At 33.2% G+C, this 15,511-nt stretch overlaps 1 protein-coding gene across 3 annotated transcripts in view; it reads left to right on the top strand.

The window, feature by feature from the left end:
• The window catches only part of CHD1 (chromodomain helicase DNA binding protein 1), a 74,979-nt gene that overhangs the window by 30,540 nt on the left and 28,928 nt on the right, over positions 1 to 15,511 (top strand). For all 3 annotated transcript variants that reach the window (XM_042990756.1, XM_042990759.1, XM_042990748.1), the window contains 13 exons: positions 38 to 309; positions 1,989 to 2,214; positions 2,672 to 2,772; positions 2,998 to 3,176; positions 4,194 to 4,321; positions 5,088 to 5,304; positions 5,989 to 6,078; positions 7,123 to 7,313; positions 8,029 to 8,217; positions 9,969 to 10,131; positions 11,199 to 11,351; positions 14,188 to 14,259; positions 14,716 to 14,865. In XM_042990756.1, the coding sequence (XP_042846690.1) occupies positions 38 to 309; positions 1,989 to 2,214; positions 2,672 to 2,772; positions 2,998 to 3,176; positions 4,194 to 4,321; positions 5,088 to 5,304; positions 5,989 to 6,078; positions 7,123 to 7,313; positions 8,029 to 8,217; positions 9,969 to 10,131; positions 11,199 to 11,351; positions 14,188 to 14,259; positions 14,716 to 14,865 (2,131 nt within the window). The remainder of the gene's footprint in view (positions 1 to 37; positions 310 to 1,988; positions 2,215 to 2,671; positions 2,773 to 2,997; positions 3,177 to 4,193; positions 4,322 to 5,087; positions 5,305 to 5,988; positions 6,079 to 7,122; positions 7,314 to 8,028; positions 8,218 to 9,968; positions 10,132 to 11,198; positions 11,352 to 14,187; positions 14,260 to 14,715; positions 14,866 to 15,511) is intronic.

The raw sequence follows: 15,511 nt of genomic DNA, 5'->3' as shown, positions 1-15,511 counted from the left end.
TTTCTGTAAAACACCTCTATCTCTTGGTCTTCCTTAGATCTAAGGCAAAAAATGGAAAGAAAATTCTTGGACAAAAAAAGAGACAGCTTGATTCATCTGAGGAGGAGGATGATGAAGAAGATTATGATAATGATAAAAGAAGTTCTCGTCGCCAAGCAACTGTCAATGTTAGCTATAAAGAAGATGAAGAAATGAAAACAGATTCCGATGACCTACTGGAAGTCTGTGGAGAGGATGTTCCTCAACCTGAGGAAGAGGAATTTGAAACAATAGAACGTTTTATGGATTGTCGGATTGGGAGAAAAGGAGGTATTTTCTTAAAAAACATATTTATTTGATTATTTCAGTGAGATTTACTAAAGTATTTCTTGAAGTTATTTCAGTTTTGAAAGTCAAGAGGGTGGCTTTTCTTCTGTTTTACTTGTTATAAACTATACTTTTCTTAGCCTGAGTATTTTCTCCCCACAAAATGATCCATTTAACCTCACTTGACCTTACTTGATTTACTGCAGGTAATTAGAAAAAATTTTAACTTATGTATCAGAGTTTTTCTGTTATACCTAAATAATAGGTGTTATTTAGGTACTTTCAACTTTACAAATGGTTATTTCAAAATGTTTTTATGTAGGTTATTTTTAGTTATCTTGACATGCATTTTTTTTCTTTTCAGTTTTATTGAGATATGACGTAGAACGTTGTATAAGTTTAAGGTGGACATCATAATGACTTACATATATTGCAAAATGATACCGCAATAAGTTTAGTTTCTATTTATCCATCATTTCATATAGGTAGAATAAGAAAAAAAATTTTGTTATGATAATTTAGAATCTGTTCTCTGAGCAGCTTTTAAATATACCATACAGCAGTGTTAACTGTGGTCATTATGTTGTACTTTATATCCCCAATACTTACTTATTTGTCTTATAACTGGAAGTTTGTATGCATCTACATCATTATCCCCCCCCCCCCCGGTTGCCCCCCCAACCTACATCCACTCGCTGCCTCTATTAACTACAGTTCTGATTTCTTTTTCTATGAGGTTTTGTTTGCTTTAAATTACATGTATAAGTGAGATTATACAGTGTTTGTCTTTGACATTTCACTTGGAGTAATGCCCTCAGTGGTGTTCTACATTGTTGCAAATGTCAGGATTTCCTTCTTTTTTCTAGCTGAATAGTATTCTATCGTGTGTGTGTGTGTGTGTGTGTGTGTGTGTGTGTGTGTGTGTGTGTGTATCTCACATTTTCTTTATCTTTTTGCCTGTTGATGGGTACTTAGGTTGTTTCCATGTCTTGGCTATTATAAATAAAGCTGCATTGAACATGAGGGCTGCAGATATCTCCAACATAATGATTTTGGACATGGCAGTTTTTAAAGATGATTTTTCATTATTTTATTTGTAGTTATCAGGCTGCCAGTCATAAGTTGTTATAAATTGCTGTATGATCTTAGGTGTGTCACTGACTTTTAACCTTGTTTTTTCTAATTTTAAAACTGAGGAGATTAAATTAGATGTTCCTGTTCTAAAATGCAGAGTTTCTTTTATGTGTGTGTAATACAATTTTACTTAAATTCTTGTACCCTGATATTTTGCCTATTTAAAAGAGAACTGGGGTGCCTGGGTGGTTCAGTTGGTTGGCCTACAGACCTCGGCACCAGATAATGGTGAGGCATGTGGGTGGCTCAGTCAGTTAAGTGTCCGGCTTTGGCTCAGGTCATCATCTCACAGTTTGAGCCCCACGTCGGGCTCTGTGCTGACAGCTTAGAGCCTGGAGCCTGCTTCAGATTCTGTGTGTCCACCTCTCTGCCCCTCCCTTGCTTGTGCTGTGTCTCTCTCAAAAATTAATAAACATTAAAAGAAAAACATCAACAAAATAAAATAAAAAAATAAAAGAATATATTTTTCTATTTATATTGAATTTTTGAGTTGAAGGAAATAAGCTTATAACTGAATTATATGGAATGTATTGTGCTTTCTTTTTCAGCTACTGGTGCTACTACAACCATCTATGCAGTTGAAGCAGATGGTGACCCAAATGCAGGATTTGAAAAAAACAAGGAACCAGGAGAGATCCAGTATTTAATTAAATGGAAAGGATGGTCCCATATCCACAATACTTGGGAGACAGAAGAAACCCTTAAGCAGCAGAATGTTAGAGGAATGAAAAAATTGGATAATTACAAGAAAAAAGATCAGGAGACAAAAAGATGGTAAGTGTTTTATATTACACTTAATTTTTTAGCAGTTCAAAGGTTATTACTAAAGTTTTGTTAATAAGGAATACATAGTCAAGAATCCCGTAATAACCTAAAATAATTATTTATAGACTTACTGTATTGCGCCTCAAGGTAAAACTTTTTAGAAACAGCCATATCTAAATTTCTCCTTGGTGACGGTCATGTAGAATGTGTGTCATATATAATGTAAATATATATGCGTGTAATGTAAATATAATATAATATACAATGTAAATATAGCTTACACATTTTTAAAATTAAAAATTAATGATGCTTCACTTTATTTCTATTTCAATTACTTCCTTATTCAACTGAGTCATATTTAGATGAGTGACAAAATGGGAGATTTTGTGCTATAGAGAGTGTGGGGGGGAATGGGTTATTTAGAGGAGATTTTTAAGTCTAATTCTGGATTAAAATAATTTTTCAGGTTGAAAAATGCTTCTCCAGAAGATGTGGAATATTATAATTGCCAGCAAGAACTTACAGATGATCTACACAAACAGTATCAAATAGTGGAACGAATAATTGGTTAGTAATAAATGATTCTAATTAAACTTTTATCTTTCCATGCTTGAAATCAGAAAAAATAAATAAATTTACTATTTATACAGCAAATAGAGTAGCTTAGTCTTACTGTAATAGGGTAGTATAAACCAGATGGCTAATTTTTGCTTGTGGTGTTGTTTTACCAAAAATTAGTCCTTGGATAAAATTCATTGTAAAAATAAATAAATAACCTGATTTTTCTCACAGCTCATTCCAATCAGAAGTCAGCAGCTGGTTATCCCGATTATTATTGCAAATGGCAGGGCCTTCCATACTCAGAGTGCAGCTGGGAGGATGGAGCCCTAATTTCCAAAAAGTTTCAAGCATGCATAGATGAGTATTTTAGCAGGAATCAATCAAAAACCACTCCTTTTAAAGATTGCAAAGTGAGTATTGTTTGAAATTTGTAATTGTTGAGAATAGTATATATGCATCATAAAAATATTACAAGCTCAAATAAAGAATGGATCCTGCCTGATTTCAGATAGGCTGAGAGAGAGAGAACTGCTTGGTTGGTAGGTCTTACAGGAAATGGTGTTCCTGTAATATGTGGTCTTAGATGTGGCACTGTCTTTTCGCCCTGGTGAGTGAAACTACATCAGTAAGATGATAAATTGGTGGTGGTGTTGTGAAGAGTGGCTTGGGGAGACCAAATAGGAAAATTTCCTGGAAAATAGGTATATATATATGCATATGTGTATATATATATATATGTATATATATATATATATATATATATATATATATATATATATATATGTGTGTGTATATATATGTGTGTATATATATATATGTGTATATATATATATGTATACATATATATATATATGTATGTTTGGTTTAAAAGATAGGGAGTATTTTCTTTGAAGGTAGGAAAGAAAAAGAAGGATGTACCCATAGGAAAAAAGTTAGTACCTAAGATTACCTTGCTTTAATATAGGATGTTTATACTTAAAGTGATTATTAGCAATAGTTTTGAGGATCTATATACTAGTAAAACTTGTTTTCTTATTACAAGATTGAATTAAGTTGATAATGGTAATTAAGAAATCAGAAATTTAAGCCAGTTGTATGGTTTATTTCTGGGTCAGGGCTGCAGCAGCAGTTAATTGAATGAATTTAACATAGGTTTTGTTTGTGAACTATGTGAGACCCCAGGTATTTCAGCCAGAACTTATTTCTATCATTTTTTGTCCAAAAAGGGCAAAATATTTCACTATACTTTGTTATAGTAATAGAAAACTGTCTTTCGATGAATCCTGAGATACATCTTGAGTCATGGAATTTCTGATTTTGATGATTTGAGATGAAATGTCAAAATTTATGGTAAAAGCTGAGATTTTCATGTCTTAAAATAATTTCCCACATTTAATGGTTCTTATTAACATTTATTTCTACTAAAGGTATTAAAACAAAGGCCAAGATTTGTAGCCCTAAAGAAGCAGCCATCCTACATTGGAGGACATGAGAGTTTAGAATTAAGAGATTATCAACTGAATGGTTTAAATTGGCTTGCTCATTCTTGGTGCAAGTAAGTATATTTTGAATTATCTGTTTAATTTGAGAGCATACGAATTTTACAAGTAGAGGATTTGGAAAAGATTTCCACCAACATGAAGGGTAAAGACTGGTTTTTATATGCAGGTTTTCAAATTTCCTTAGTATATAAATAATACTTATTATATACTAAGAAGAAGATCCAGTGGAGTTTGAGGTTTAACCTGTTTGCTGCAGTACTCCATATTGAACTTATAATCAGCATACATATATATATTTCTATCCCACAGTCCTGGACTCTTTCTCTTCCAGTTATTTCCAATATTTAGGCCTCTTCCCCTGCCCGCCCCCCCCCCCCCCCCCCCCCGGCCCTGCCCTGTGTTTCTTGTTCTATTCTTGGCAATATAGGTAACCCTAGGGTGCAGATTTTTTGTATTTAAATTTTACTGTAGCTATAGTTTATCCTGCTGTATATTTTCTTTCTGCTAATTTTTTTACTTATTTAATATGTCTGGACTCTATCACTTGTAGATTGTGTTCTTGGCTGCATAACTGATTAAAAATAATACGTTAATCTTTAAGCTTCTTTTGTACTAAAATGGTAAACTTTGTCCACTTAAACTATTACAAAGGCCTTTATTTACATTTATTATTTATAGGTAATAAAAGTGGTGTATTGTTTGTATACCTGTCAGACTTATTTTAACTGTTCATATAAATTTGTACATAGGTTATGAAAAAAAGTTTCTTTACAAATTTGAATGTTTATTGCATACGTAGTTTTTGTTTTTACTTTGTAGAGGAAATAGTTGCATACTTGCTGATGAAATGGGCCTTGGAAAAACAATACAGACGATCTCATTTCTCAACTATTTGTTTCATGAGCATCAATTATATGGACCTTTTCTGTTAGTAGTACCACTCTCCACTCTTACTTCCTGGCAAAGGGAAATTCAGACGTGGGCTTCTCAGATGAATGCTGTGGTCTATTTAGGTGACATTAACAGCAGAAATATGGTAAGTTGTTTCTCCACAAATATAGAAATCTAGATATACTTGTCTTTCAGGATAGGTATTGTATGTGTCTTTGTAGTCTTAATTTTTAGAGTAAAACTTGCCACAAGTAAGTGCTCAATATGTGTTTAATTGGCTGAATACTAAAAGTCAATTTTCAGTTGAATGTTACTTTATGTAATAATTTTTTCTCCTAATTTGTTATGGAAAATTTCAGATACACATGAAAGCAGACAGAAGAGTATAATAAACCTCCATGTTACTCATCTCCAGCTTCACAGTTTTTTAATGCATTGCCAGTTTTGTTTCCTCCCAGATATTGTGAAGCAAACCTGAATATCATTTCATCCATAAATGCCATGTTATTAAATGAATTAATCACTTATGTTTTGTTAAATGAGAACTTCCTTTAGTGGAAAATGTGTAAGAAAAATATATCTGCTATTTTTTGTAGGTTTTGATATGCTGTGGCATTTACATTTTATTTATAAGTAAGATTAGTGCAGCTTGTTAGGCATTGTTAAGAATAAAATGATTTTTAACGAAAATCTAAATAAAATAATTAAAATGATTTTATTACATAAACATACATTTTTTGTGTGTATTTTGAACAGATTTTAGATATTCAAGTACAAGTATACTTTTCATAATGATTATCTTAAAATTATCTTTAAAATTTATTGATAGATAAGAACTCATGAATGGATGCATCCCCAGACCAAACGGTTAAAATTTAATATACTTTTAACAACTTATGAAATTTTATTGAAGGATAAGGTATGTATTACCTATGGTTTTCTGTTTGGTGTATATCCATTTTTCCTTTACCATGTGTTGTGGATAGGATGAGAAGATAACTTAAATCATGGGTCAGCAGACTGCATCCTGTGGGTCAGATCTGGTTTATTTTTTATGACCTTTGAATTAAGAATATTGTTTACATTTTTAGTGGGTGTAAAAACCAAAGAATATGCAGCACAGGTCACCACACATTTGTCTGCACAAGCTAAAATACTTCATGTGAGTCTTTACAGGAAAAGTTTGCCAACTGCTGACTTATATATGCAACGAGTTTGGCATAGTGCTTTGATTTGTAAGATCTTTGAAAGAGGAGGAGAATACCTAAAAGGATTAAGCTACCCATGGATGAAGCATTGTACTAAATGCTTAATAGATGTTGTCTTATTTAATTCTTTATAGTTAATATGTCAAGTAATTCTAATCTATTATATAAGATCCTGCTGTCATCTCTACTTTATTGGAAAGAAAAATCATGTCTCAAAGTGGTTATTGAGCTTGTCTCTTGGATCATGCAACCACTAAATAGTAGAATCTGGCCTGTCTCTGTTTTAAGTCAGAGACCCATATTAATATACACAGATCCACAGTGTTTAAAGGTCATACAGTGAATTATTCCTACACTTGGAGTAAAGACACTTCCAAATTTATATCTTACTTTCTCCAAATTGACACTAATAGAAGCTTCTGCTGCCCTTCGGCTAAAAATCTTTTGTAAAAATGTTTAACTATTTTAAATGATAGTTATCATTTAATTTTTTTAATTTTTTTTCTCTCTCTTTTTTTTTAGAATGTGTATGCTATCATGCTCTGTTTTCCAGTGGGTGAATTAGTCATGGAGGGAACTGTATTTTGCATGTTGAGTTACTTGATTTGAAGATTCCAATAAATCTTGAAATAATACGTAGTTTTTATCTGAAAACAAGACAAAAGCATGTTCTCAATTTTAATTTGCCTCAGTTTAATAATTTGAATTTCACTTTTCTCTTAAAACATTAACTGTGTTCTTCTGTTCATTTTAAGGCATTCCTTGGAGGTCTGAATTGGGCGTTTATAGGTGTAGATGAAGCACATCGATTAAAGAATGATGACTCTCTTCTGTATAAAACTTTAATAGACTTTAAATCCAATCACCGTCTCCTTATTACTGGAACTCCTCTACAGAACTCCCTTAAAGAGCTGTGGTCTTTGCTACATTTCATTATGCCAGAAAAGTAAGATAAGTTAGGATATGCAATTTTAATGTTAGTTTTGAATGTTAAGCTTAGCAAGAAAATATTAGTATAGGTAATAAGGTCTGTAAGAAGTATTAATTGTCCTTGAACATTAGATTACAGATTTTTAAGAAGGAAGAAAAAAGGGGGGCGATGCAGCATTTCACATTTCTAATAATATTTTAACTTTTCAAATTTGTAAATAAATAAGCTTGAGTCATGTGTAATAAATTACAACAGTTGATTCTGCCCATGTTCAAAATATACTTTGCTTGAAAAACAAACAGTATCATTCTTAGTACTTAATATTAACAATAACAACAGTAATAAGGTACTGGTAATCCCTTTTTCTAAATGGGGAAAACTAGACTAGCTAAGGATAAATAACTTGTCTAAGATCACAAAATTGCTCTCTTTCATAGATCTAGAACTTTAATATATTCTTTGAGAAATATTTTAGTGACAATTCTGTACTTGAAATTATTTTATTTAATATCTTTAACTCCAGGAGAATCCTAATTTTCATAAAATAACCTATTTTTCACCTTTATGTAGATATAAGATGGATTTCTTGGGAAGGATAGTCCTTAGAAGTGACTAATGTTAGCTAGTCTTTTCCTGAAAGTCTATATTTTGCTTATATGTGACTACCCTGAAAATTTTCATATGTAGTATGACTTTTTCAGTGATTTTTCCATTTTCTTAAATTTTTAAGGTTTTCTTCCTGGGAAGATTTTGAAGAAGAACATGGAAAAGGCAGAGAATATGGTTATGCAAGCCTCCACAAGGAGCTTGAACCATTTCTGTTACGCAGAGTTAAAAAAGATGTGGAAAAATCTCTTCCTGCCAAGGTTGAGCAGATTTTAAGAATGGAAATGAGTGCTTTACAGAAACAGTATTACAAGTAAGCTGTAAACAGAGCACATGTTCTGGACCTTTAATTCTAAATAATCGCCCTATCCTTGTCTCATGGAGGTGCTGTCTCTCCTCCCAGTAGGGTCTTAGAGCAATAACAATTCTTGAATATTAAAATAGGTTTATATTATGACATATTGAAGCAAAGAGAGATCAACTTGTCCAAGATAACAGGTAACCTAAGATTAATTAAATCATCATTAATTGCATTTGTCTACTTTATGCTCTTTTAACATACATAGGGTTTGTTAAATATTAGTTAATATTGACTACTTAAGTGTTAGTGATACTAAGGCATTATTATATAATTATGATAGTTACATAATTGACAGAGGTAGAGGCCAGAAAAAGAAAGTTTTAGGACACACCCTCTTTTTTCCCCCATGTGGAAGAATATTGATTGCACTTTAGATAAATTATATATGTCGGAGCACCTGGATGGCTCAGTTAAGCATCCGACTCTGGCTCAGGTCATGAACTCTCAGTTTGTGAGTTTGAGCCCCACGTCAGGCTTTGTGCTGACAGCTGGGAGCCTGGAGCCAGCTTCGGATTCTCTGCCCCTCGCCTTGCTCATGCTCTGTCTCTCGTTCTCAAAAATAAACATTAAAGAAAAATTATGTATGTCAGAACTATACATAATGTTTCAAAGAATCAAAAAGAGAATATTTATCCTAATATCTGTTTAAACATTTAATTGCATAAAATCCATGGCTACCTGCGTTTGGATTTTCAGAAATTTATGATAAAACTGTAAGTGCCATACATAAAAAAAACACATTCATTGCATGAATTTTAGGTTTGTATTATGGAAAATCTCAAGCATATACAAAAAGAGGATGACATAATAAACCCCCAACACTCAGCTTTGTTTTCAATTCAGATAGCCAGTCTTATTTTATCTCTAGACATTCCCATTTCCTATCATTTTGAGGCGAATCAGAGATAAATTATTCCAAGTTCCTTCAAAGACTAACCTTATAAAAATGAAGAAAATAAAAGGTGGTAGAAGACAAAGTACATCATAATGAGAGGAAATGTTACATAGTTATATAAATAGTTTGGAGTAATAAAATCTACCTATAATTTTTCTACAAGTTGTAATTGTAGTGTGTTAACTGTAATTTAGAGAAGGCATTGTGGTTAAACCAGGTATGCTCATGAGGTTTTTTTATAAGTCTACGTATTGGTTGCCTAATATACTAAGATTTGTTGGAAGGTTAATATAGATAATAGTTAACCATTAAAAAAATTTTTTTTTAATGTTTATTTTTGAGAGAGAGAGAGGGGGACAGAGCGTGAGTGGGGGAAGGGCAAAGAGAGAAGGAGACAGTGTCAAACAGGCTCCAGGCTCTGAGCTGTCAGTACAGAGCCCGATGCGGGGCTTGAACTCACGAACCATGAGGTCATGACCTGAGCTGAAGTCAGACGCTTCACTGAGCCACCCAGGTGCCCCGATAGTTAACCATTTTGAAGTAACTTTGGGGGGAAAGGGATTAATACACTATACTCACTGTGTTACATTAAGCCTTTACTGTATATTGATCGGATTCTCAGTCTTACGAACAAAGTTCACGAGTCTTCTGAACGATGTTTGGACCATAGTATATCCAGTTGTGAACTTCATAATGGTACAGTTTTGCTTTGGTGCTTGATTTTTTTTTTTTTTTTATGGTTTTAGAATTCATCCTGGTAATTGTTCTGCTAACCATCATTTTCATGGTATTTTTTTTCTTTAAACAGATGGATATTAACTAGGAATTACAAAGCCCTCAGCAAAGGTTCCAAGGGCAGTACCTCAGGCTTTTTGAACATTATGATGGAGCTAAAGAAATGTTGTAACCATTGCTACCTCATTAAACCACCAGATAATAATGAATTCTATAATAAACAGGAGGCCTTACAAGTAAGGATTTTTACTTTGTAGTAAAGCAAAATTCTAGAAATGTTTATTTCAGTTATAACTGAAAATGGCATGATGCTTTAATATATTGGTTAGAAGTTTTCTTTGGTTATGGTATATTAAATAATGGTGTTATTTTCTTTGTCTTTATTAAAAAAGCCTTCAGAATTATAATTTATACAATTATTTTGATCATTTTTCTAAAAATGGATTTGTATGGACTACCAAGAGTTATCCAGTAGAAATCCCTTAGTATATTCTTAAATGACAAAAATTCACATTATGATGCTGAATTTGTGATATGGCAAATGAAAGTTTTTTAATAAATATATATATATTTTAATGTTTCTTTATTTTTGAGCGAGAAAGACACCGCACGAGTGTGGGAAGGGCAGGCAAAGAGGGAGACACAGAATCTCAAGCAGGCTCCAGGCTCTGAGCTCTCGGCACAGAGCCTGACCTGGGGCTTGAACCCACGGACCACAAGATCATGACCCCAGCTGAAGTCGGATGCTTAACCCGTTGAACCACCCAGGCACCCCAAATGATAGTCTTAAGAAAGGCGTCTTGAGCTTAGAGTTTACACTTCCTATTGCTTCTGGTAGACAGATGAGGTGTGAAGAGGGCCACAATTGCCATTCAACCACAGTAGTGCTTTAAAAGAGCTAGGTTCAGTGGCTGATACATATAAGTTAAAATCTGTTTTCTTTTAACCTTCAGCTGCTTAGTTGCTGCTGCTTTCAATGTATTGTTTTTCAGCTGAGATTTTTGGAGAAGTAGTGTAATAACTAGCAAATATAGTGAAACACGCCCCCCCTTTCCCCAAAACGCAGTGAAAACCTAGGTGCTAAATGGCAAGGAAAATTTTAGCTTAAATCGTAGATAAAAATGATCCTAGAAAAGGTTCTAGAAAATTTTGGAAACTGAAATAAACTTTTTCAACATTATAAAAATACAAAATCTCAATTTTCAATAATTAAGCTAAAGTTTTAAGTGGGGCATTTGTTTCATTTGGTTGATTCTTTGCACATGCTCACATGCTCTAACCATTATAATTTATTGTTTCCTAGCACTTAATCCGTAGTAGCGGAAAATTGATTCTTCTTGACAAACTGTTAATTCGCCTAAGAGAACGAGGCAATAGAGTTCTTATTTTTTCTCAAATGGTGCGGATGTTAGACATACTTGCAGAATATTTGAAATACCGTCAATTCCCCTTTCAAGTAAGCATTTCATTTTTTCCTTTTTGTTGACAAATTTCATCGGATCTTTACAAAATTACCTGTGAAATTCTTGTGTAAATGAAGTATAGATTTTTTAATAAACTGTATTTTCAAGATAATATATCTCTGTTTTAAACATTCTATTTGTCATTATTCCCTTTTTTCTTCTTGACCTTATATTTAGCAGCAAAGTAATTTTTCTATTCTCTAGTCTTTATTTTAATTTTGTATTTCTCTTCTATGCTCAAATGTAAATGGGCAGCCTTATGAATTAGGCTTTATTTTGAGGAAGGGAGAGAGAGCAGCCTTTGTGAATGTTACCAGGACTGCTGCAGATTCTTTTGCAGTGAAGGGGAGGGTGTGCTTTTTCCTGTGCTCACCCCCCCGACCCCCGTCTCCCTCCTTTCTCTGCAAGCAAAAACAGCTCCCTGCCCTCTGCAGCTTCTCCCCCCCCCCCCCCCCCAGTTCACCTCTCCGTGCCGTGTACCTGCTGAGTTCTGTAGTTTAGGTTGTGCAGATTGTTGTGTTAATCCTTAAATCAGTTTTCTAGGTGTGCAGGATGGTTTAGTGTTGATCTGGGTGTATTTCATGGATGCGAGACGCAAAAAAAAAGCTATGCTGTTCCCTCAACAACTTTTTATTCAGTGCCTGCTATGTGTCAGCCAATATCAGGACTGTTACAGATTCTGAAGAATAATGTTCTCATAATTATTCTAATGCATAGTTTACTGAATAAAACTTTTAGATGACTTTAGGGAAGGTATTAAAGACCAAAATGAGCTTATATTCCATCTATTCAGTGTTTATGTTGAAATCTATTCAGTGTAATTAAAGCTAGTATGAATGAGTGTTTAATGTTAGAGTCAGGTGCTAGTTTCAGTACTTTTCTAATAATTTATTTAATCCTTATTTAATCCTTTCTTGAACAGTGCCTAGAACATAGTGAACATTCACATAGCTAGTAAATGATGAATGTTAGTGCAGGCAATAAAATAGAAGTAGAATTATAATGATGAATCTCAACAGACATCATTTGAGGGACAGGTCTTTGGTGATATGAACATGATTGAGAAATATATGGTCATTTAGGCTAGGGAAAAATATAGAAAAAGTACTATTGTTTGATTTTCTTAACATCTTTATTGAGATGTGATTTCCATTACATGCAATTAATTCATCCATTTAAAGTGTATAATTCAGTGATTTTTAATATATTCATAGAGTTGGGCAGCCATCAACACAATAAATTTTAGAATGTTTTTATGACCTCAAAAAGAAACAGTACCCTATTAACTATCACCCTGTTTCCATTCCACCCCTCTATCCTTACCCCATTCCTGTGTTGGTTTGTTTTTAGACAAATTATTGTGTTTACATGGTCACACAAAACAAATAGTAAACAAGTGCTGGTAATTAGTTCTCTGCCCCTAATCCCTTCTCATTCCAGTATTATTTCCCAGAGAAAATTATTTTTAACATTCTTTTAGTTTAGATCATGCCTTACTAAATGATATATACTGGGTTTTCTTTTTTTGTTCTGTTTTGTTTTTTTAAATTTATTTATTGTGAAAGAGAGAGAGTGAGCAGCAGAGGGGCAGAGAGAGGGAGAGAATCCTAGGTAGGCTCCGTGCTGTCAGCACAGAGCCTGATGTGGGACTCAAAGTCATTAATCATGAGATCATGACTTGAGCCTAAATGAAGGGTCAGATGCTTAACCGACCGAGCCACCCTCCCTGGTGCCCTGATATGCCACTGTTTTTAAGAAGTTTTTACTAATAGTAATTTTTAGTGAAAATGAAACCAGTAGCACATTTAAATTTTTAAAAAATGTTTATTTATTTATTTTGAGAGAGACAGAGTGAGAACTGGGGAGGGACAAAGAGAAGGAGAGAGAATCCTAAGCAGACTCCACTCTACGTGGAGCCCATTCAGGGGATAGGGGCGGCTGGATCTCAGAACTGCAGGATTACTACCTGAGCCCAACTGAGCCCCCAGGCACCCTAAAAATTTTTTTTTAATTTTGGACATCAGCTAATGTTTAGTAAGCACTCAATATATATGCCAGACACTGTGGTAAGTGTTTTACTTTGTTCTCTCACTGAATCCTCTGAATTTTATGAAGAAAGTACTATTATGTTCATTACCTAAGAAAGAAACTGACAAGATGAAGTCAGATCACTTGCCCAAGGCACCCATGTATATTGAAGATACTCAGATGCGGGCTTTTTGACTCAAATCAGTGACTTTGAAACTTTAATCAGGGGCTTTGCTGTACCTCTTTTCTCAGAGTTTCTGATTTCAGTACATTCAGTAGATCTGGGATGGGGCTCAAAAATTTGCATTTCTAAGTTCTCAGGTGACAATGATGTTGTTGGTCCACTAACCACACTGGATTTCACCACTGTTTTTAAAACTGTGGACTGTAACCTGTTAATGGATCTGGGAATCAATTTAATGGGTTGTACCAACATTTTGAAAAAATGAAATCGATTTTAATATATGAGGCCATATCATGATACATGTGTCATGTAACTTGCTTTGGATGTACAGTTGTGTACTCATTCACATGTAAAATTTATTTCTTACAGTGAGACTCAGACACAATGATAGCCAATGCTATTTACTATTATCTGGGAAAATAGTCCTAACGGTTAAGAGCACAGACTCTATAGACAGAATGCTTGGGCATTGTTTTCTTGCCTAACAAGTACCTTCTACTCTTATAGTTTTAATGAAAGTAATGCCGCATTTTCATACTTAACTTCATAATTGATTTTAATACCTTTTTAAATATTTGATTCTGTTATGTGAAGTATTTTAATGTGTTTTATTTTAGAGATTAGATGGATCAATAAAAGGGGAGCTGAGAAAACAAGCACTAGATCATTTTAATGCTGAAGGATCAGAGGTATGAATGCTTTTAAAACTAAATAATTTTAGTCATAATTTTAGTAAATTATTTTTGTCATTATTGTTTTTTTAAAAAAAGTCTTGTTAGCTAGTTTTACTTTCTAAATGAGGTTTTAAAATCAGTATTTTATGTTAATCTGAAGAATTTTGCCCTTATCAATACTGTTTCAGCATAGAAGAGTTAATTTGCTTCTAAATAAATTATCCCATTTTCATTTAAAATTCATTGTAGATTTGGTGTTCGTTATTTCCATGTATATTTGTATTTTGGAATCCTGTTGATTGATTTTGCTAGAGGTTTTTGTATTTTATTAGTATTTTTTAAAACTATCTTTCAGTTTTATTGGTAAAATACTTTTAAATTCAAAAAACCAGTTGTAAAATTCTCTTGCTGATTATTCATATTCACGGTTCAGAAGAATTTAAGGTTGAGCCTATTTATAATTTCTTACAGGATTTCTGCTTTTTGCTTTCCACAAGAGCTGGAGGTCTAGGAATTAATTTAGCCTCTGCTGATACTGTTGTTATATTTGATTCTGATTGGAATCCACAAAATGATCTTCAGGCACAGGCTAGAGCTCATCGAATTGGGCAGAAGAAACAGGTATTTTTTATTTTGTTTATTTTGCTTTTAGAATCTTTTTTTATGATTAGTGTTTGGAAGTGATTTTGGTTTATTCTCCTGGAAACCTCATTGGAACACAGTCATGTTGCTCTTTAACATGTAAAATACTAAGGAACTCAGATTTACCAAAATCACTTGTAAGGTTTGACAGAATTGAGGTAACTATGCCAAAATAGGATCATGCCCTCTCTTTTAGTCAAGAGTGTTTACAACTGTAGAGTACAGTGTTTTTCATTCAATACATAAACCTTAAAATGTATTTACTTAATTTTAACTATTGAAAGAGATTTTGCTTAGTATATTACTACCTTTTAGTTAGCCTATATTTTATCCATTTGCCTATAAAATTCTTTATGCAAACAAGCCATTCTAAATTTGTAGTTTTTGTATTGCTGTCAGTAATAGGCCGTGAGAAAAACCATCTGTCATCATTCTGATGTGTTTGTTGTATTTTAATTGATTTACCGCCATCTAGGGCAGTGCTTCTCAAACTTCTTTAATGCAGAAGATATGAACGAGTAGCACAGAAGGACTTCACACATTTATATTAACCTTTAAAAATTTCATATTTTCTATTTAAAAATGTATCCATCATTTTAAACTAAAAAAGTATTTTACCCAAATA

Source organism: Panthera tigris, chromosome A1, assembly GCF_018350195.1.
Source record: "Panthera tigris isolate Pti1 chromosome A1, P.tigris_Pti1_mat1.1, whole genome shotgun sequence".
NCBI classification, from domain to species: Eukaryota; Metazoa; Chordata; class Mammalia; order Carnivora; family Felidae; genus Panthera; species Panthera tigris.
This window is presented reverse-complemented; position numbering and strand designations above follow the sequence as displayed.